Source organism: Pelodiscus sinensis, chromosome 8 (genome assembly GCF_049634645.1).
Source record: "Pelodiscus sinensis isolate JC-2024 chromosome 8, ASM4963464v1, whole genome shotgun sequence".
NCBI lineage: Eukaryota > Metazoa > Chordata > Testudines > Trionychidae > Pelodiscus > Pelodiscus sinensis.
Genome location: NC_134718.1, coordinates 30,140,236 through 30,161,915, shown reverse-complemented (window position 1 = coordinate 30,161,915; position 21,680 = coordinate 30,140,236). Strand labels below are relative to the sequence as shown.

Below are 21,680 nucleotides of genomic sequence, written 5' to 3'. Positions count from 1 at the left end.
TTGGCAGTAAAATAGTCTTTAATGACCTTCCAGGAACGTTAGTTTTCCCTGAAATAAAATGTAAGAGAAATGAAATTCATTAAACTGGGTAAATGATGTCAGAGTAAATGATATAAACAAATTATTCAGTGTATTTTAGTTTACTGAGTAAATTAAGGAAAATGCATTCTCCTCTCCCTTCGTCTTTCCCATGGTTTTCATTGTGTATCATGAACCCTTAGGGCTAAATGAGAATCTTGCAGTTCCCATTGTTGTCAAGGTTGTGGATATAAAGAAGGCTTCTCTATTGTTCTAATGGGAGCTGCTAGGCGCTGAGCACTTCTGAAAATATGCCCGCTTCATTGAAGTGCCTAAATGGGAGTTGTTGGGTGTAAAACTTTGGGGAAAACCTGGCCTTAATATACTGTGTTGTTTTTAGTTATACTGCTTTTGTTAAGACTGCCTTTGTAAAAGGGAATGCAGATAACCAGGCCAGTCCTAGGTCCCTCACAGCAGAAATTGCACAGCCTCTTTCCACCTCGCCAGTGATTGAAACCCTCAAAAGGGCCTTTCAGTACATTCACAAATATGTTTACCTGATCCTGCTGCTTTATTCATTGATGCAGTTTTTCAGTGCGGGTTTGTGGAGTTGAAGATTACACACAAACTTAGAACAACTCATGGATTATACCATTGGGAAGAGTACATAGGTATTATATGGTAAACAGAGGGTCATGCAGTAGAGCCTATTCAGCACACACCTGTTTAGGAATAGGCCAGCGGAGAGAATACATTTTCCGTGCACAAATTCCAAACCATTCCAGAATGATAATGAGACCTCAGATCCATGATAAATCCGCTAAAAGAATACAATTATAAGGGCAATAAAATGTAAAATACAATAGAAAACATAAAGGAATACATCTGATTAAAAGAAATACACATTACTTTATACCACACTTGTGTATTATATTAACCCTGTGTCACTTATCCTAGAAGCAGTGTTTGTTGTGCCTGAGAGGTTATGATTTGTTGCCCAAGTCATTTGTTACAAGTGTTACATGACTTACCCAATGTTCTTCAAAAGAAACCAAGCAGCACCTTATGAGCTGTGTGTTTAAGCTTCTCGTGGATGTCATTTGGACCTACCCATTTCAGACCAGGAAACAGGAGCCCTGAATATGTACTCCACACACATAGTAAAACTGAAGTACCACAATTTCAATTCCTCTTCCACCTGGACCTAAGCTCCATTTTCCACCCCATTCTAGAAAGGGGAATCATTAGTGGTTAAAAGATAAAAGATCACAGGGACTGTAGTATTAGAAATTCTCAAGACCTCCAACAGAAGTGCTTAGAATAGCACTTATTTAGCTTTCCTTACTAATATTAAAGGCTAGTGCTTAATGCAGATGGTGAAAATCAGTGAGTCCTCAAAATATTTTAATTTGGTGTATTTGGACAGGTGGGGGTATTTTTAACAGAGCTCCCTAATTTCTGTGCCCTAGAGAGGGATCCAGTATTCCCTCTAGTTTTTTTCCCTTCTTTGTCTTCTCCCTTACAATGCCCTTCATCACAAAGGGAGATTGAACAGCACTGTTTGGAGCCCAGCAGTGTGCTTTGGGGTGCAATAAGTCCTTTTGTCACCGAGTGTGGGAGAGTCACCAGGCCCTGCACCCCCGTCCGCAACCAGATGTGACTCTCAGCCAGAAAATAGAACAGAAGGTTTATTCGTTGACAGGGACACAGCCTGGCATGGACTCATTGTTACAGGAACTAGGAGAAGTCAGCACAATCCATCCTGGGAATAGGGGGGCCCAGAGCCAGGGCCCCTGCCCTGGCCCCCAAGCCAGTTGGCTCTCTTCTCCCCCAGCTAGCTGAAAACTAACTCTCACACCCAGCAACTGCTCACAGCCCTACAGGCTTCCCTGCCTCCTGCTTTGTTCAGATTCCTGGGCAAAGTATCACTTGACTGAATCCTCTACCTAGTTCAGGTGTCAGGCCAGGCCTGGGCCATTCCCAACGTGCCTCCCCTCAGGAGTTCTCCCCCAGAGATCCCATCCCTAACTGGGCCCTGCACACACAGGCACACACACAGTCACTGCAGATCAGCATAGGATAGTAGGAATCACATAAAGCACAACAAAGCAAACAGTGAATGCAAAACTGGAGTGAACACAGGACTACAAGAGTAGACAAAATCCCCACAACGTCACACCTTGTTTTAAAATGGCACCTGTGTTGTGGGTGAGGTTTATAGGACATTGTTTCCAAGAAAACATCCAGACTCACACAAAACAGCATGTTATGTTGTTGCCCACGGTGGCAGTGATATATCTCAGCACTGTGGGGTGACATTGATGGGGGAAGAGGTCACACTGTGGCTGAGCATCAGGTCATGACCCATTTCTCCCAGGGAACAAACTTTAAAATGGTGGCAGCCCATGTGCCACTTTTGAATTGGTCAGTGCTCAGTGTTTGAAGGGAGATCTGGTCTGAACGCAACACCTGTAGTGCACTTCCTCCTACCACCTACTTGCAGATTGAATACAATGCATTACATTGGGTCTGCTTCCCTCCACCTTACTGGCTCAGTGCATACAGAGTGAACCGAACCCACCACTTAGCCTCTGTTCCACCCCTGGCTAATCAGGACCTTGTACTACTTCATACATAAAACAGCTGGGTTGAGGGTTTTTGTGTGACTTTGCCAAAATCTTTGAGAATTAATTAATTAAGAGTTGTAATGACTAAGGTCTAGTCTACACAAGGAAATTAGGGCAGTGTAACTATGTTGCCCGCAAATAACAAACTTAAACCAACCTAACGCCTGGCCCTAGGCACTATTGGACCAATGGGAGAATTCTCCCATCAACCTAGCTACTGCCACTCTGAGGGACATAGTACCTATGCCAATGGGAGAACCCTCCTGTTGTAGTAGGTAGTGTCTTCACTGATGCCCTATAGTATTGCAGCTGCAGAGGTGTTATGGTATGTATGTAGCAATACCTTAATGCTTCTGTTTGTGAAGAGATGGCAGATATTTTAACATCAGTGTTAAAGTATCCTTGGCCTTTATACTAAAGGAGATAGTGGAAAAACTTAAAATTACACAAAATTGGAGAAATAGACACTTAAATTCCAGGGAGACACTTTCCAAGGGGCTTTACAATTTGTGATGCCTTCTGTCAGATGCTTTCCCTTATGGCACTTGTTAGTTCCTGATTGCAGGGTCCCAAGAAACAATACCACATTGGTATAATCTGGTTCTATCAGCTGGTCTTTACAAACTTCATGCTCCAAACTTGTGGGCTGTGGGAATCCTTTAGATATTTCCATAGTCACAGGAATCACTGCTTCTCTACTCTCCCCAGCTCTTCATCCTGATCCTGTGTTCCACAGAGTGGCATTGGGCAATTTGAGATCTCATTGATAGCCGTGAATGGGGATGCTGTGCAATGAGGTGAATTGGTTTTTGCAGCTGAAGAGTGGGGAAACAGCTGTCACATTTTAGTGGACTCCATGAAGTCTGAGTCCTGGGGGGCTGGTGGCGTCCTTGAGCAGGTCCAATGGTGCTGGGAGACTGGCTGGGTCCGCCTGAAGCTGGTTATGGAACGCCTTAGGGAGCCCAGCCGCTTCCAAAACCTTAACTGTGGTTCACTGGCATCCTCTGGGTGGTAGGGCATGCACTCATGTGGCCCATAGCGGGCCTGGTCAAGTGCTGCTGGTTTGCAGAGAGTGACAAAGATGAGACAGGTAGCCAGGAGGAGGAAGATGCAGATAAGTGCGATGATAATATGCAAAGGATCTGGCTTCTCCCCTGTGGGCACAGGACTTAGTGGGACCAACTGTGTGGTGTTTACAAGAAATCCAAGTATTCTAGGTGTTGGAGAGGTCTCGTTCCCAACATCATCTGTGTTCATCTTTCCTGCAATGCACAACATTAAAAGAAATAAGGTGATTTAAGCTATTACCATATAGAAGCTGTTCCGCAGCTGTTGTAAAATTGACTGCTGGCCTCAGTCCATAGAGGTATGAACATCACCAAAACCACCCTCATGGCTGATGCCAGTCGGCAGTGATGTGGCCCTCCAACATCAGCAAAGACAAGTACAATTTGGGATTCGATATGGGATGACCCTCTTATCCTTAGAGGATGGTTCCTCCAGAACTGGGCTGAGGCATATCAGTGGGCCAGTGTGTGTGATTCATGTCTTACACATGTTCCTTGGATAAAGTAAAGACTTCAGTTCACCAGGCTGCCAACCCAGCACCTTCATCATCAGTACTAAAATACATCTGAAAACATGATACAGGACTGGCCCCAATAAAAGTGAGGGTAGCTGAAGCTTCCATAAAGCCCATCATTACACAGGCAACCTCTTTGCATTCCGCTCATAATTCTGATGCCTTCCAACAAGCAACTGACATTTTATTTTTAATAAATTGAATGACCTGGCTGATAGTCCAAAGTTCGGACTCTCTAGAAATGAAGTACGGGCTGCAAGCCTGTGACATGAGATTATGGAACTCTTTGTTCTAATACACCAGCAGGGACAGTGCATCAAAAGAGACCCTGTTGTGGGATTTAGGTCTATTAAATACAGTTTCTGTGCACTGAACTAAAATACGTGATATAAAGCAACAGAGCCCCCTGACAAGAATATCTGTTAAAGAGAATATATACCCACAAATTGATTTATGGAGCAAAACACACTATCCTTCTTGTCCTGAGTAATTAGCATACCGTAACTCTAGTGCTGCTTGAAACTTGACAGGAGGTGACCTTTCTTTCAGGGACTGTGTCTTTACCATCCCCATGAAAATCTGTCCTGGTTTGGCCATGTTATAAGCCTTTCAAAAAATCATAGCAAATATCTGTGAAACCCGTGACACTATGATTAGGAAAAACTTAAAAAACAACGAATGGGCCTGATATGTTCATGATACCATCTACATTTTTATTAGTATCTAAGGTTCTATTGTTTAAGTTTTTTAAGTTGTAAACTAGCATGGTTACGCCTCTGAGACTTGAGTAGGAAAAATACAGGTTGGGCCTCCTTAGTCTGGCACCCTTGGGACCTGACCAGTCCCAGATGAGGGATTTTGCCAGACCAAGGGAGGTCATTTCTGGGCCCACCCCTGTCACCCCCACCGCCAGTCATGGCTTTGCTGCTGGCTTCCCAGCCAGCTTCCTGCTGCCACTGGCCCCTTCTCACACAGGGCTCCCAGCCCTACTATGGCAGCCCCACTGCCAGCACACAGTCCCACTGCCAGGCTCCATCCCCTGTGGGACAGCGCCCCCTGCTGGGGTCCAGTTGTGCCACCAGGCGACAAGACCTGCTTGGACTTCAGCCTTGCTGCCTTCCAGCCTTACCAGGCAACTCCACCGGTGACAGTGGGGCTGCTGGGCTTTTTGCTGCACCCCGCCACCAGGCAGTCTGCGGTCAGGTTCAACCTGTACTCTGCTGCATATTTCCACAGAGATTGAATCACTATTACAGAATATTTCCTATGAAAACATTCTAAGTATTAGAATGGCATAATGTGCAATCAAAACATTTTAAACACACGAAAATATAAGAAAACACAATTTTAAAATTATAAAGCTTTAAAGCAGATCTATTAATTATAATAAAAAGGCAATAGCATTTACACACACATACCACATACTCAGTCTTTAAGCAATCATGTTATATTCCAGCATTAATACTTTATCAACTAGTCACTAAAAAGACTTGTGGCTGATGGTGCCTGTTTAATATGATGAACATATGGTGAGGGACCAGACTTAAGATTCAATGTGCACAGCTATAATTCAGTCCCCCTGTGACACTGTATCACGATCTCAGTCCCCTGGCGCTCAGAACTCATGGATCTCTGCTTAGCCCCATTTATCTTACTAAATGTCAGGTCAGAGCTGTGTCAGTTCCCCCTTCTATCAATAGGATACTTTTTCCAGGTTGGTAAGATGTTTGCTTTTGTTTCAGCCTCTGTTCTTCCCACATCTTCAGTGCAAATGTTTTTCATGGTAAAAATATGAAAACTTTTCAGACTTCACACCCCTCACCCTGGCATTACCGCAGTGCTACCACAACTCTTCTGGAGGAGTGGCTGAAGGCCCCCTTTTGGATTCACCGGCATTATTGTCAGTGTTCACTGGAGTGTGACCAAAGCACTCCTTTCACATGGCTTCAGAGGCAATTCCATTCCTAACCATCCAGGAAAATAAGCGAGGTTTTGAGTCATTTCTTTTTTCCACTTACTGAGTCATTTGGGAGTAATTTTGATTTCTAGAGGGGAATTCTCAGCATGAATCACAGAGTTCTGGCTGACATGAACACTACTTAGTCTTGCCAGCTCTTTTCATTGCAAGTCTTGCAGTATTTGGTGTTTTCTCTTAAGGATTCAGTCCCTGAGTTCAAGTCATTGTATGAAAATTTCAGCTTTCACCATTACAAAGCCAAGCTTGAAAATGTGAACCTACATTTAGCACAGAGGTTCAAAAAACAGAAGACAAAAAAATAGATTTTAAGCCAATTTCATTTTTGGAGAACTGTCTTAAATTCTTGGGGTCAGTAGTATGAGATGCTCCACTGTCAATATCCAGTCATTCAGGAAGAGAATACACTAAGGGATTTGCAAACATCTGTCACTTTATGGGCCATATTTTTCTGTGGGCCATATTTTCTCTTGGTTATATCCAATGTTCTTATAACTCCATTGACTTGAATTGAGATACTCTAAATTTACACTGCTGCAATTGCAGGCATTTGGCCATTGGGCTCTGAATTAAAGAGTGGAATCTCTTTGATAAACCAGACAACTTTCTGCACTGTGTTGTCATTATGTCTGTCATTTTGTTTTTCTCTACTTCTCAGATTCCCCCGATTTAATGTCCACTATTGTTTTCCTGAGACAATGTATTGATTTCCCTTCTCCCACCAAACCTGTTGAATGCTCATCCTAATCCAAAAATAAACTAAAACAGACTTGCAAGTCTGAGAAGAAACATTTCTGCTCTCTTTCTGCAGACCCTTTCCCTTAATTGCTTGCACCTGGCAACTCCCTCATCCCTTCCCCAGTTGTTTGCCCATCTCTTTCTTACTGAGATGGTGTTGCCAGAGCCTGTACTCCACACTGAGTTGGCACAGGGAACTGCTGTGCGGTACCCACTAGTAAAGGACTTTCCATGTTACTGGCTGTCTGGAACTTCCCCAGTAAGGCCCACGTTAAGTGGGACCCTGTGCTACTACACAGTCAAAGGCCTTCATCAATTAACTGTTCAGTCCAGGGGGAAATGATGGCTCTGTACAGACTCATTCAGGCCAGCACTGCAGCTAGCAATTTGAAATTAGTTTTATGCTACTGCTGAGCAAATTGTGCCTGATATATATTTAAAATTGGCATCTATCCACTTGAATTGAAATTAGGATTCAATTCAGCCACGTACGCAACTAGAGGTGGCAAATTTAGAATTTAATTTCCCCTTTAGAAAAAATCTCATTAAACACACTGGGAAAATTATTCTGTACATATGTTAATAAAGCTTTGTCCAGAAGTATTTTTACATATATTAGCCACTCTATTTCCTCTCAACCCTGCCTGCACAGTAGTCTTGGACTCCAAAGTTGCCATTCTGTGATTGCTACTATAACAGGCAAAACGATCTAGTGAAATCCAGCAGTGTTAATAAAAAGCCTATTTAAAGACAAATCTGCTTGTAACAAAAACGTCGCCCAATCTGATTAAATACAATATATAGTGACTGGCATATGCCCGTGATTAATTGGGAAGGGGTTTGTAAAATGTTCCCAACACAAGTGAAAAAGTCATATGGAATATAATAAGAAATAGAACAAAAAGTTCCTCTCCTTAGTCTCACCAAATAGCAGGAGTGGGTTTGTGCATATTTGCAGTTGTTTTCACACACACTCATCCCCTTTTCTGATCTTTGAAAGTCATTTTCAGTGGCTTTTGCTCTTGTGACACATACCTGGTGAAAAGTGGCTTTCCTCTTCTCTTCTTATTGTATCTTGTAAGTGGCGAGTGCTAAGGAAGTGTCCCTAGCTTTGCTTAATATGCGCACACACAAAAAAGAAACCAACCCAAAATCACTTTTCACTTGTGTGGAGAAGGAGGTATAGCATTCAGTGGCTCAGTTTTCTACTAACAAACTCAAAGTTTCATAAAACATGGTATTTTAGTTTGCAATTAATGCAGAACAATCATTTAAAATATGTGTTCATTTGAGTAATCTCCTCAGTTCATTGCCCCAAAACCCTACCAGCAGAGCAGTAAGAAACACATGCATAGACCAGTTTCTCTCCTCCATTGCTGGGATACCCCAGCAGACAGACAGACAGTGATAATGAATGACCAGGTTTGCTTGTGATCACCTTATTTCAGCAGCATCCCAGATCATCTCACACCCTCATGGCCTGGCTATTTTAAAGCTCGTATGAGTCTTTTGCTTTTCTTCAAATTGTTGTGAAGCCAAACTTGAAAATGGGGATGAGGAAGGGCTGGGATAGACTATCCAGATTGGAAGAACCTCAGTGCACTGACCTGTCCCTTAGAAGCTGTCAAGAAATGCTGAATAACACAAGCTGAAAGATAGCTCCTCAGAGTTAGTCCAGATCATTCATCATTTTCCCATTTGTGTACTCTAGCAGCTGCTGTTATTTTTCCAGGACAAAACCATGATGCTGCAATTCCCTGGCTTTGTACCTCTCTCAGTAATTCTCAAGCTGCACAGGAGTGTCTACTTTTCCTGTCTCTTCCCTCTCGGCGGTGTGCCTGTCCATAGCTCTCTTTTGTCTTTCAGTCCTTTACTTCTTGGGAGAGGAGAAGGGGGGGGCGGGGTGTGGATAAGGTAGGATAGGGGGAGAGATGGCAGCTAGGATGGGAATAGCTGGGACTGACTAAGCCAAAACAACTTATTGAACTAGCTAAACCTACAGAGATCCTGCACTTTAGAATCAACAAATTCATTTGATCATTTCTTAGGACTGTATTTTTTTTTAAGGTTTGGATGTAGTTCCTTTAAGGAAGGGATATCAGATTAAATTGTAATTCTTTGAGCAGCTCTCACCTTCCCCTGTGTAAAGTTTGAATGGTACAGTCTGGTGGCTGGATGCTATTCACTGAATGCCAGCCTTTAAGTTACTCTGCAAGCAGATTTGGGATCAGCAGCTGGGGGAGGGGGAGAAATAGAAGTGGGTCTCTCTCCTTTGCAATTTCTTCTCTCTCAGACACACTTTCTCTCCTGCTTGTTTCATTCTTCTGTTTTTCTTGTCTCAAAATAATTCCTTAATCTTTCTTTGCTTTTTCTTTCCCCCGTTTAACTTTCCTTTACTACCCATTTTTGGCCTCTTTCTCTGTCCTGTACCTATTGGTCCCTCCTTTTCAAGTTAATGTGCAAAAGGGATTACTGAGGGGACAGATAGCTCAGTGGTTTGAGCACTGGCCTGCTAAACCCAGGATTGTGAATTCAGTCCTTGAGGGGGCCATTTAGGGATCTAGGATAAATCTGTCAGGGATGGTACTTGGTCCTGCTGTGAGGGCAGGCAACTTGACTCAACTTGATGACCTCTCAAGGTCCCTTCCAGTTCTGAGATAGGTATATATCTCCATATATTACACAATTTACCAGGGATTCTTTGTGTCATCTTTCTGCTTTTTGATATACAAAGCAACCCTGACAGTGATGCGTGTGTGTATGTTTTGAAAAAGCAGCTTTTCCCTGCTGACTACTTTGGAAATACCAGGAGTATCTTATCTTGTCTTATCAGTTTATTTTAGAGCACTCGCCACAGGACTGGCTGCAAAAGAAGGAATGTTGAAACTTTCACAAAGGGCATGTCTACACAGCAGGGCTAAGGTGAAATAAGCTAAGCAACATGAGCTATGTCAATTGCATAGTTTAAGTTGAAATAGCTTATTTCGGCTTTTGGCGCTGCCTACCACAACAGAAAGTCTGAGTTGGAGCACTCTTCCTCCGACATCCCTTACTCCTCATAAAATGAGGGTTGCAGGAGTTGGAGTAAGAAGTCCTCTAGTTCACCATTATTTCAACATTATGTCGAAATAACCGCTTGTGTAGACGTGAACTATATTATTTCGGAATAACGTGAGTTATTCTGAAATAACGCTACTGTGTAGACATAGCCAAAGAGAGCTTTTCTCCCATATGTTTCCACTCTTTTGAATTAAATGGGTTTTAAATATAAGCGGTCTAACTAAATAGTTCTTCCTCTCTCAACTACTCAGCTTTGTCTGTTACTTGTGATGTCCTAATCCTGCTGCTTCTCCAGTCAGCAACAGAATCTTTCAGAAGAAGACCAGATCTAAAATTCTAATGTAGAAAACAATCAGAAAATATTACAAAATATTGTGGGCAAGTTGCCTTTAGCAGCTTTAAAGCAAGATTTTCATAATGTAGAAAATCTTTAAATCTACCATATTAGGAAATTGGATTTTGGCTTTGTGCCTTTTTCCTACTTTTTGATAAGTATCAAATATATTAGGGCCACATTGTTCTACCATCCCAGCCCAGGAATGGTAGATTAGTGCACAAGTAGCTTTGTTGAAATCAGGACTATTTGAGGAGTAAATATACTACTCTACATGAATAAGGGTATCTGAGCATTTTTGTTTAACCAAATATTTCCCTCCAACGTTCCTAATGCTGGATTTGTTGCTTCCCAGTCATTTTAGTGGCATCCTAAGCACCTGATTGAAATTTCCTCAGCAGAGAAGCTGGGCAGCGAAGCAGAACATGTTTACTGAAAACAAATAGGTTAATAAATGCAAATGGAAGCCAATGGCTTGGGTGCCAAAACACTCTCTTTCCACCTACTGGCCCATTTTGCACATATCTCCATGTAGCCTACCTGCCTTGTGGCTTTATCAGCTAACCTGGGATGGGCTATGAAAAAAACTTCCTGTGTGGAAGTGGATGAGGAACACTTTCTGGGTGGTACTTTCAACTCAGTTTAGGAGATTTGGATGCCTAATTCCTAGGAAAGGCAAAGCTGTTTCAAAGGTGAGTTCCCCCCGCCCATCATAGCTAACTTGAAATTCGTTTCAGTTGACCCCAAAATCTGTTATTTTGCACACTTTTCACTTGGAAATAGGTCCCCTTTAATTTAATCGGGTAAATTAAAATGGGCCCAGACCAAGCTAAGGCTGTCTTTGAAAATCAGACCATGGACAGGGTAGCTGAAAATGCAGCAGGGTGCATTGGTCAGCCCTTGGCCAGCAGAAAAACTCACCATGTGCTTGCAGCTAGAAAATGTGTAATAATCATATTTTTCTCAGGGAGGAGGAGACATGGTAAATATCTGGGGGAGATGGACTAGACAGACACTGAGGAGGAGACATGGGGATGAGTGAGACTCAAGAAGGAAAGCTGGATAGTTTACGATTGTGGGGGGTCAACATTTGCAAAAGAGGCCATTGACGTGGGCTGTCTTCACTTTTTGGATATCCTACTGAAGGCACGTAGGACCCAACTTTTAAAGGTGCTAAGAGGCCTGTGCTTCCCATTAATGTCATTTAGACTTGGGGCTGCCTTGGAAAACCAGTACAAAGATGTCTGAAGATGGACACTCAGGAATGGAGGCACCCCAATGTAGTGGTTAGTTCTAATTATTTGGGCCTTGCATCTGTTCTGCAGCCAAGCAAAATAAAATTCTTTGGGTATGTCTAAACTACATTGGAAGAAGGATGTAAATTAGTCAAATTGAAGGTGCAAATGAAGCGGGGATTTAAATATCCTGCACTTCATTTGCATAATGGCATCAAAAAATAAGAAGTACGGGATCATTCGAAAAAGGGTTTTTTTCCCGAAAGAACTGCGTCTAGATGGTACTTTCACTTTTGAAAAACCTTTTTCGAAAAAGTGCTTCGACACCATTATGCAAATTTAAATCCCCAATTCATTTGCACTTTCAATTTGCCTAATTTACATCCCTCTTTTGACCGAGGGATGTAGTTTAGACATTCCCCTTGTGTAACTAGCCAATAGCCCGTCATAAAACGGGATTTTTCTGGTCTCACCTCCATGTCCGTCTCTCTCTCTCTTTCTTCCTCCTCCTCCTGACTCCCCCCCCTCCCCCCCAGCTCTCCTCTGCCTCCTGCCTGCCTCTCTATCTCTCTTTCTCATCTACAGCGTTAGAGAGTCACAGACATTGGGCTACTGTATATATGATGCCACATTTGGAGTTTGTATTGCAAATCCCCTTTCTGGTTTATTAAACCAGAATATTCAGCCAAAACATACAGCCTTGACAGAATGAAACATTTATACTACGTGGAAAAGTAATTCAAGAAAAATGCTTGAGAAATTTTCTGAATTCGTGCGCATTGATGCATTTTTTTTCACTGTGGTCATTTTGCAAATTAATAGCCACAATTTACACTTGCTTCCTTCTGCATATTGGGAGAAGAAGGATGTTTGTTTCCCTCCTTCAAAGGAAATTAAAAAGGGTTGAGTCATCTGGGATAGGAGGCATTAGAAACTCCTTCACTGAACCCCTTCAGTATTCTGCTTGAAGGTTGCTAAAAGCTGGGGTGTGAGCAGATTTGCTATAGCTGCTCTGCAGATCAGGCAGAGGCGGGGCAGGAAGGATAGTTGGTGGTGGTGGGTTCCTGGAAAGTGCTCTTGTGGAGGGGAAATCTTGCAGTGTGCGATAGAAACACCAGGTGGACCCATTATGTAAAGTTTCCCCAAGTGTTTGGCAACATTTCATTCAACACTATAAATCTAGGATATTGGAATTATCCTTCTGCAATCCATTCAGCCCAGTAACTTGTCTCTGATACTGTCCAGAACCATATGCTTCAGAGTACAATGCAAAAAATTCCATAATGGACAATTGTGGAATAACCAACCCAGCAAGGACATTTCTTCACGATCTCCACAACTAGGTTTTGGTTTTGCCCTAAATCATGAGGCTATATTGCCCATATACAGTATATACTATATATAATATACCCTACAGAATGTAACTGTGAATGGTCTTAGCTGCATGAAGCTTTTCTGATAGCTCTGTGATTTGAATCCAGAAGTTCCAAAGCTTGCTGGCTCTATTGCATAAATATTTTGTTCTGTCGATTTTACACTTTCTTCCTTTTAAATGTGTTGAATGTTACCTTTATTTGCAATATGAGAGAGGTCAAGTGGGTGCTCCTATTTACCCTTTTCCATACCATTTACTACTGTAAACTTCCATTATATCTGCTCTTGCTCATCCCTAGTCTAAACTAAGTAGCTCCAACCTTTTCAGTTTCTCTATATCTGGAAAAGGGGTAGCCATGTTCTTCTGTAACTAAAACTTAAAAAACAACAATAGTCCTTTAGCACCTTAGGCTGTGTCTAGATTACATCCCTCATTCGACAGAGGGATGTAAATTAGGCACTTGGAAATTGCAAATGAAGCTGGGATTTGAATTTCCCACGCTTCATTTGCATAATCTCGAAATGGTGCTCTTTTGAAAAAGCGCTATTTCAAAAGTAAAAACGTGGTTTAGACGCAGTTCTTTCAAAAAGGGAAGGCTTTTTCGAAAGACCCTGTAACAGTTTTTATGCAGTTTTACTTTTGAAATAGTGCTTTTTTTAAAGAGCGCCATTACATGAATATGCAAATGAAGCGTGGGAAATTTAAATCCCGGCTTCATTTGCAATTTCGAAGTGCCTAATTTACATCCCTCTGTTGAAAGAGGGATGTAATCTAGATGTACCCTTAGAGATTAACAAAAACATATAAATAGTATCATGAGCTTTCCTGGGTACAACCCACTTCTTCAGATGACAAATATGGAGCAAGAGGCCCAGAGTTTGGAATATAAAGAGAATCTGCAGAACTAGCTTTTATATGCAAATTTTATACTATCTCACACAGCTTGAACAATGACATGAACAGGATGGGCCATTATATTCAACACCCAAATGACATTAAAAGCTAAGAATCAGGCACATCCTACTCAATTAGCCTCATTTAGCATGGACACTTTAATTGACAAATTTTTTTCCTTTCTTTCTCCTCCTCATCTCTCTTTTTTTGCTTTATATTTCTTGCTCCATATTTGTCATCTGAAGAAGTGGGTTGTGCTCATGAAAGCTCATGATACTATTTATATATTTTTATGAAACTCTACGCCCTGGTCTACACTAGTGAGTTATTTTGAAATAACTCTCCTTATTTTGAAATAACAAGCAGAGCATAAACACTTCCCAGACCCGTTATTTCAAAAATAAGGGGCCAGTTATTTTGAAATAACTCCTGCTTTCCTTGGGGAATAAGGTTATTTTGAAATAGTTATTCTGGGAGTTACTATTTTGAAATAAGTTCCTAGTGTAGAAATGCCCTAAGGTGCTACAGGACCATTGTTGTTTAAGTTTCCTTCATCTAGAAGTCATTCTATGTTGATAGTCATTGTTGTCACCTACCTGAGCCCCTGCCCTATTTCTGCTATATCTTATTAGAGATAGGTTGACCAGAACTGAACACAGTACTCCAGGTGAGACACACCATAGATGACTAGTCATTACAGGAGGTCCTTGCTATAAGTCGCCCAGTATGTATCCATTCCACACTAAAGTCATTGATGTTTGTAGGAACTGATGCATTATAAGTCTTCCCATTCCTCGCTATAAGTCGTGAGAAACACTGCCCCCAATTTGCTTAAATGGAAGTCAGCCATGGGAAAAAAATTCCCTGCTTTAAGTTGTTTCACTATAAGTCCAAGTTTTTTTGGAACGTATCTTGGACTTATAGCAAGGACCCCCTGTATAACATTTTCAAAGTCTTATAATTTATCCTATTCCTCACATAGATCCTAACATTCTGTCTGTTTCTTAACAGAAGCTGTTGCACATTGAGCAGAAGTTTTTACTGAGCTGTCCATAGTGACACTCACGTCTTTTACCTGAATCATTAGAGCAGTGGGTTAGAGAAATTCAACATCTTTCTTCCAATGCACATTTTCTCGCATGTGTCAAGAATACATTTCATCTGCCATCATGCTGCCAGTTCCCTGAGATTTATTAGGTCTCTCTGAGGTTCTTTGGCATCTTCGCTACTACTTAGCTAACCTAACTTATTTTCTGTTATCTATGGATGTTTCTCCCTTTTCTAGATCGTTGGCAAATGTGTTCATGAAACTAGTGATGTGAAACCTTGGGATAACCAATAAGCTTACACTGACTACATCTTTTGCTGTGTAGGGTTAGGGTTAGATCTTTAGTATGCCAAAATTTGACAGGCCTTCTATTCTTTAAACCAATGGTTAGTATCTGTGTTTCTATCATTTAAATTCACTTACTCTCAGCTGTCTGAGTGAGAATATCTAGACTTCTGGTCTCGAATCAACCTAGAAGCAGGTTATTTTTTACTTAATTTAGTGTAGATGTGACAACCTTGGAAGTTATAGCCTGTTTAACCACAGTACGTGGTATAGCACAGGCAAAAGGCGTTCAAGCTTTGCTGTCATTCACTCAATCGGCCTCAAGCCTTAAAGAGAGAGCAGGTCAATTTCAATGACAGGTCTGAGTCTTCACTCTGAGTCTTCACTCTTTCTGTTGACATTGCCAGCTAAGGTGAAAATTAGTGCTGGATGTGGTGATGATATTGTGATATGCAGTAGGCTGTTGACCCACTGATTTCACGTAGACCAGAGGTTAGTCATCAAACTGTAATGACTTTCAGTCAGTGCTGAACAGGACTTGGTTTGAATTTGTCGAACACGTGGTGAAAGGCTCCTGACCCTTTACAGCTCCTGTGTCCCATCAGTTCCCGTCTATGAGAGCATTTTAATGTGCCTCCTAGAAGTAAAGGAAATATAGCTGTAAAACTAGACAGCTACTAACAATGTTAAGTCAGGCAAGGGTCAGATGCATTGGGTATAGTCACATCACCTCTATAATGACCTAAACTCTGCAGGATTTTCAGTGTGCTAATTGGAGTGGGGTGGAACTGCAGACAGGGGATGGGAGAGGAGGCAGCTGCCCCAAGGCCCAGCAATTTAGAAGGGTTCAGGGCTCTTGGCATCAGCAGCAGCTGGAGCTCTGGTCACTTTAAATAACCAATGGAATCCCGGCAATGTGTGCCCTGCGGCCCTGGTGACGCTAATGGACTGGCTGGGGAGGCTAGCCTCAGCCCTGTTCCTTCTGCCTGAGGCCCTACCCTTTCCAGGAGGGTTGGAGCCAGCTCTTCCTACAGCCTGCCTAAATCTCTCATCAGCCCTGGAGTGAGGTAACACTAAACAAAGGCAACATCCAGATGAGGAAGAAACAGAAGGGTGATTAAATACACTGATGACTTTTTAGTGAAATGTTTCCATTTTTTGTTTCTCTCTGGCTCAGTTTTATGTTTGGCTGTCACATGCCCTCCGAACAATTAGCGCAGTCTAGTCTTACATTCGCTTGCAGAGGTCTGTGGGCAGTATATATATTTTACTTCTGCCATTGGCAGAGCAGACCAAGGAGTAACATTTCCTCACTCAAAGCGCAGAGCTACAGAAAGGTTTAGCCATGCACTTACAACTTAAACTACAGTTGAGCTGAGATTTCCAAAGGGCAAGAGCTCTCTGATTGTGCACTCATTGGGAAATGGGGACGTTTAAACATGTGCCCCTGTGTCCAAGAGGATTTGGGGAAACAAGATAGCCTTGGGTATCCAGACTGTTACTTTTGGCCTTGTATGAAGGAAGGAGAAGGAGAGGGCTTTTGGTACAATCTGAAAGTCACTGGCCTTTATTAATGGCTTCTTTTTTTCTTTCTGAAGGTGAAAGCCACAGATGCAGATGAAGGTGTTAATGGGAGAGTGTGGTACAGGATTGTCAGTGGTAAGTGTAGATGACTCTTTGCAATGGGGATTTGTGTCCCTGTGATTTTGTTAACTAATTTTTTTCTATCCCCTTTTGGCCAGATAAGCACATGGGCAATCTAGCATGATGTACCTATTTCATCACATTGTGGTGTTCTTTGACCTGCTCATCAGCTAACAGAAACACCCCTTTCTTTTATGTATTAAAGTCATCTCAAAAAAGATATACTGGCATTAGAAAAGGTTCAGAGAAGGGCAACTAAAATGATCAGGGGTTTGGAACGGGTCCCATATGAGGAGAGATTAAAGAGACTGGGACTTTTCAGCTTGGAAAAGAGGAGACTAAGGGAGGGGATATGATTGAGGTCTATAAAATCATGAATGGTGTGGAGAAAGTGAATAAGGAAAAGTTATTTACTTGTTCTCATAATATAAGAACTAGGGGGCACCAAATGAAATTAATGGGCAGCAGGTTTAAAACAAATAAAAGGAAGTTCTTCACACAGCGCATAGTCAGTCTGTGGAACTCCTTGCCAGAGGAGGCTGTGAAGGCTAGAACTATAACAGGGTTTAAAAAAGAACTAGATAAATTCATGGAGGTTAAGTCCATAAATGGCTATTAGCCAGGATGGGTAAGGAATGGTGTCCGCAGCCTGTTTGTCTGAGGGTGGAGATGGATGGCAGGAGAGAGATCGCTTGATCATTACCTGTTCGATTCACTCCCTCTGGGGCACCTGGCATTGGCCACTGTCAGCAGACAGGGTACTGGGCTGGATGGACCTTTGGTCTGACCCAGGGTATGTCTACACTACCACCCTAGTTCAAACTAGGGTGGTTAATGTAGATAACCGGAGTTGCAAATGAAGCCCGGGATTTGAATTTCCCGGGCTTCATTTGCATGTTGCCGGGTACTGCCATTTTTAAATGTCCGCTAGTTCGGACTCCGTGCCCGCGGCTGCACGCGGCACGAACTAGGTAGTTCGGATTAGGCTTCCTATTCCGAACTACTGGTACTCCTCATGGAGTTGCATATCGATGTGCAACTTCCAGTTACAAATATTAGTGGTTTAGTAGATCTCAAAAAGTACTTATCCAGTGTAATTACACTGCACTCCTGGCCAATTACAGCCCAGTCCACATTACTACTACTTAAGCCTTTTTTTAAGGAATTAATTTAATTTTCATCCACACAATGTATTTCTTAAACTTGTCCCTTCAAAGGGAAACAGTGTCTCCTGAGCACAGTATTATTGAAAATAGTTTGTTTAATACGGGTTCTTTGCAGTGTGGATGGGAGTTAAACTCTTCTAGTTAAACGCTTCTAGCTTTAAAAGTTGCTCTGAGCTGGGCTTTGTGTGGATGTGGTTTGACATTCAAGGGCAATGAATAAGGGGATATAGGCCCGTTTCAATGCTTTAGAGCACCACTATCACCTCTAATTCACTTTCCAGAGTTCTACTTTTGCTGTCTGTGGTGATCCCATGATGTTTGTTCCATGTGGAGAACAGACTGATATGCATTCTGTTGTGTTTTGCTTGTTTACCAATAGGAAACAATTACAACCACTTCCGGATCAACCCCGGCAATGGGCTTGTCATGCGGGGTTTACGGCACCTGGACAGAGAGCAGAATTCCTCCCATGTCTTGGAGGTGGAAGCCTACAATAGTGAGCAAGGCTCAATGAGGAGCTCTGTTAGGGTAAGAACATTTCTGAGGTTGAGGAGGAAGGGAGCAACAGAACCCATCAGGAGCTACATCGGGGAAGGCTGGCACTGGGCTTGTGAGGGGGACCTGTACACCAGAAAGCTAATGACTGGATCTTGAGCAGTGGGGCCGACAGTAACAGCAGACCCCAGGGCAAGGTGTGTGTGGGGGAAGGGGTGAAGCCTCGGGTAGAAGAGGCGGAGCCGAGGGCTGTCAGCCCTTAGTGCCACTCACACTGTGCTGAGCCTTCCCCTCTCCACCCCCATCCTCCCCCGCCCTCAGAGCCACGCAGAGTGACTCCAATGGCAATTCAAAGGCGCCTGGAGCTCCTTGCTGTGGCCTCAGTAGCTGCAGCAGTGGCTCAGAGCTCAGGACCCCTTTGAATTGCCAGACCCCTGGGCAACTACCCCTTATTCTCCCCTTCCTTTCCCCCAGTTGGTGGGCCTGACCTTGAGTAACAACGAGGTAAAGGTAAAACCAGAAAAAACTTTGTGAAAGATTTTTTTAGTGCAAAGTATTTGTGGTTTCATCAAATGTTGGTAATTTCCATGCACTGCAGTGCAGTGTTAGCTGAGATGGAAATGTCAGCAAAATGCTGTAGAAATGACTGATGGAAATTCTATGGGTACTGCTTTTGGGTGGAGGATATTTTTCTGTGCCATTTCATAACATAATTAGGCTGAAAATTGGCAAGAGAATCAGCAGCAAAGGGAAATTTTTTCAAGCAGCTAGAAATGGGTTATGCTTGAATGTATTTATCTACAAGTTAGAAAAAAGATGCAATATACATACACAGGCAACACGATATTGAAAAATGTTTACAATATGGCTACATTTGCCCAGTATTTGTCCATGTCTGCAGATTTCTCTTCTTTTTTTAATACAGTCTTGCTTACTTAGCTTCCTTTTAATATTTGTACATTATGGCTGTGTAGGCAGCTGTATCTTGAGCTTTCTGAAAAGGCAGGTGTGTGGCCAGTGACATATTTAAATAAATCAGATGTTATTAGCAGTAATATTTATTATTGGTACAATTCCATTCTTCTTGAAGGATCCCAAAGAACTTCATGATCCATGCCCCAGTCCTGCAATCAGATACATATAGGTGATACTCTATAGCAGTGATACTTAAACTCTTTGGCTCGTTGCCCACTCCATTCAGCACAGATCTTTCTGCCAACCACCCACGATGACAAAAATGGGTGCAGGTGTGGGGTCTGACCAGGAGGTTGGGTGCAGGAGCCATCTGAGGGTGGATAGAGTCTGGGTGGAATGGAAGTTGCAAGAGCAGGGTGGGGGAGTCTGGGAGGGAGGGTGCAGAAGTAGAGTGAGTTGTAGGGATGAGGGAGGGAGGATGGGAGGTACTTACCTGGCTCTGTGCCTCTCACTGCTCTCAGGCACCCCGCAGCTGCTCCAATTGGCTGTGAAAGCTTCCAGCTGAGCTGGTTCCTGTATTGTGATTCCCCTAGCTGGGGGGAAGGGTTGTGGAAGTGCATGGAACTGCTTCTTTCCCCCACAAGCTGGATCTAACCCATGAGTCCCCTCCCCCCCCCCCCACCCTGTAGTGGGAAGCCTGCACTGGTGCTCCAACCTTGCAAGGGGGCGGGGAACAGGGCTGGAGCACCAGCGCAGGATCCTTGCTGCAGGGAGGTGAGGCAAATCCCAACTCCATGGCCCACCTGCAGGACAGTCACAGACCAGTAGTGGTCCACAGACCACACTTTGAGTATGTCTACACTACAGAACAAAGTCAAATTAAAATACACAACTTCAGCTACGTTAATTGCATAGCTGAAGTTGAAGTAGCTTAACTTGGCTTTTGGTGCTGCGTACGCTGCAGGAAGTTGAAAGATGCACACTCTTCCTTCGACTTCCCTTACTCGTGAAAGCCGGGTTACTGGCATCAACTGGAGGACCCATCTCAGTTCGAATTAGCTGTCTTAACTAAACCACTAATTCGAACCTTGAACAATCAACACCTTCAGTCTTCCTCCCTAGTAGATGTACCCTTTGAGAACCACTGCTCTATTGCATGCAAATCCACTGACTTCAGCAGAGTTCTGTATGGTTGCAGGAATCTGCCTGTGTGAATATGATTGCAAGATTGAGGTAATATACAAACACTACCATTACACTATGGAGGAAGAAGACAGGGATAGGATGGCAAATAGGCAGTATGCAGCACACCATTTGTGGAAAAGGATACATTGGGCTACACACTAGAGTGCACTCCAATACTTACAAAATATGCCACAGGATCATTAATATCTGTGTGGCATATATAGGCTCTCACTTTTTAAGGTCTTATGCTGATGGCTCCCACACAGGAAAGTGCATAGATTTCAAATTGTTTCTACCCTGGAGTAAGATCCGAATTAGTGGTTGCAGGGGCCTCAGGTATTTCAGACCACAAAGCCATCTCCCCAGCAAATAAAGCAAATTCATAAAAGTGACTAATGTGGTGATGAGTTGGCAAAACCCCATAACATTGGGCAACCACATTATTTCTTTATCAACTTCCCAGCTCTATATTTTATTCTTTTTTCATTTGAAATATGAGAAAAGTTGGACTCAAAGCATTGTGGAGTGTCATGATTTGTACATGATTTCCCCCAGGTGATTGTGTATGTGGAAGATGTTAACGATGAAGTGCCTGTGTTTACCCAACGGCAGTACAATCGTCTGGGGCTGCGAGAGACTGCAGGGATAGGAACTTCTGTTGCAGTTGTCCGGGCAACAGATCGAGACACAGGTAAGGAGGCTGTGATGTGCTGCAAAAGTATGCCACCACTGCTCCCCAGCCTGCTCTGAGATTATGTCACCTGGCTCTGGTTTATAAGTGGAGTCTCCCTTTCCCCACTCTTGCTATGGGAGTGCAATGGATGCAGATTAGAATTTGAGAGAACAGAGAGTGGTTGTGGGACGAAAGCCTGCAGCCACTGTCCAGTCCAGTCCTCTGATTTGGGGTTCTTTTACCCCAAACAGCAGAGGCCAGCCCATTGATAGATGGACAGTCAATCACTGTTTTGTCCTAGGTGTTTTCAGGGAAGGGAGAAGGTCTGCCATAGCATCTCATAAATGCTGTGGGGCATCTTAGAGGGGAAATCATTAAAACAAAAAAAGGAATGATAAAACCAACTGTAGTGTGTGGGGAATATCCCGGTA

The 21,680-nt window shown here is 42.9% G+C and overlaps 2 protein-coding genes across 10 annotated transcripts in view; one reads left to right on the top strand and one right to left on the bottom strand.

Moving 5' to 3' along the window:
- Positions 1 to 21,680, top strand: part of CDH23 (cadherin related 23) — a 576,749-nt gene that overhangs the window by 417,208 nt on the left and 137,861 nt on the right. For all 6 annotated transcript variants that reach the window (XM_075934954.1, XM_075934955.1, XM_075934952.1 and 3 more), the window contains 3 exons: positions 16,770 to 16,830; positions 18,361 to 18,509; positions 21,132 to 21,267. In XM_075934954.1, coding sequence (XP_075791069.1) covers positions 16,770 to 16,830; positions 18,361 to 18,509; positions 21,132 to 21,267 — 346 coding nt within the window. The remainder of the gene's footprint in view (positions 1 to 16,769; positions 16,831 to 18,360; positions 18,510 to 21,131; positions 21,268 to 21,680) is intronic.
- On the bottom strand, positions 1,694 to 8,868 carry C8H10orf105 (chromosome 8 C10orf105 homolog). Of its 4 annotated transcripts, none has more exons than XM_014572734.3 (2): positions 8,379 to 8,868; positions 1,694 to 3,907 (listed from the first exon to the last, which is right to left on the bottom strand). In XM_014572734.3, the coding sequence occupies exon 2, from the start codon at positions 3,900 to 3,902 to the stop codon at positions 3,483 to 3,485; it is 420 nt and encodes a 139-aa protein (XP_014428220.1). In that variant the 5' UTR covers positions 3,903 to 3,907; positions 8,379 to 8,868; the 3' UTR covers positions 1,694 to 3,482. The 4 variants fall into 4 exon arrangements, with proteins under 4 accessions (XP_014428220.1, XP_014428222.1, XP_014428223.1 ...); XM_014572736.3 differs by having other exon boundaries at positions 8,548 to 8,868; XM_014572737.3 differs by having other exon boundaries at positions 8,710 to 8,868.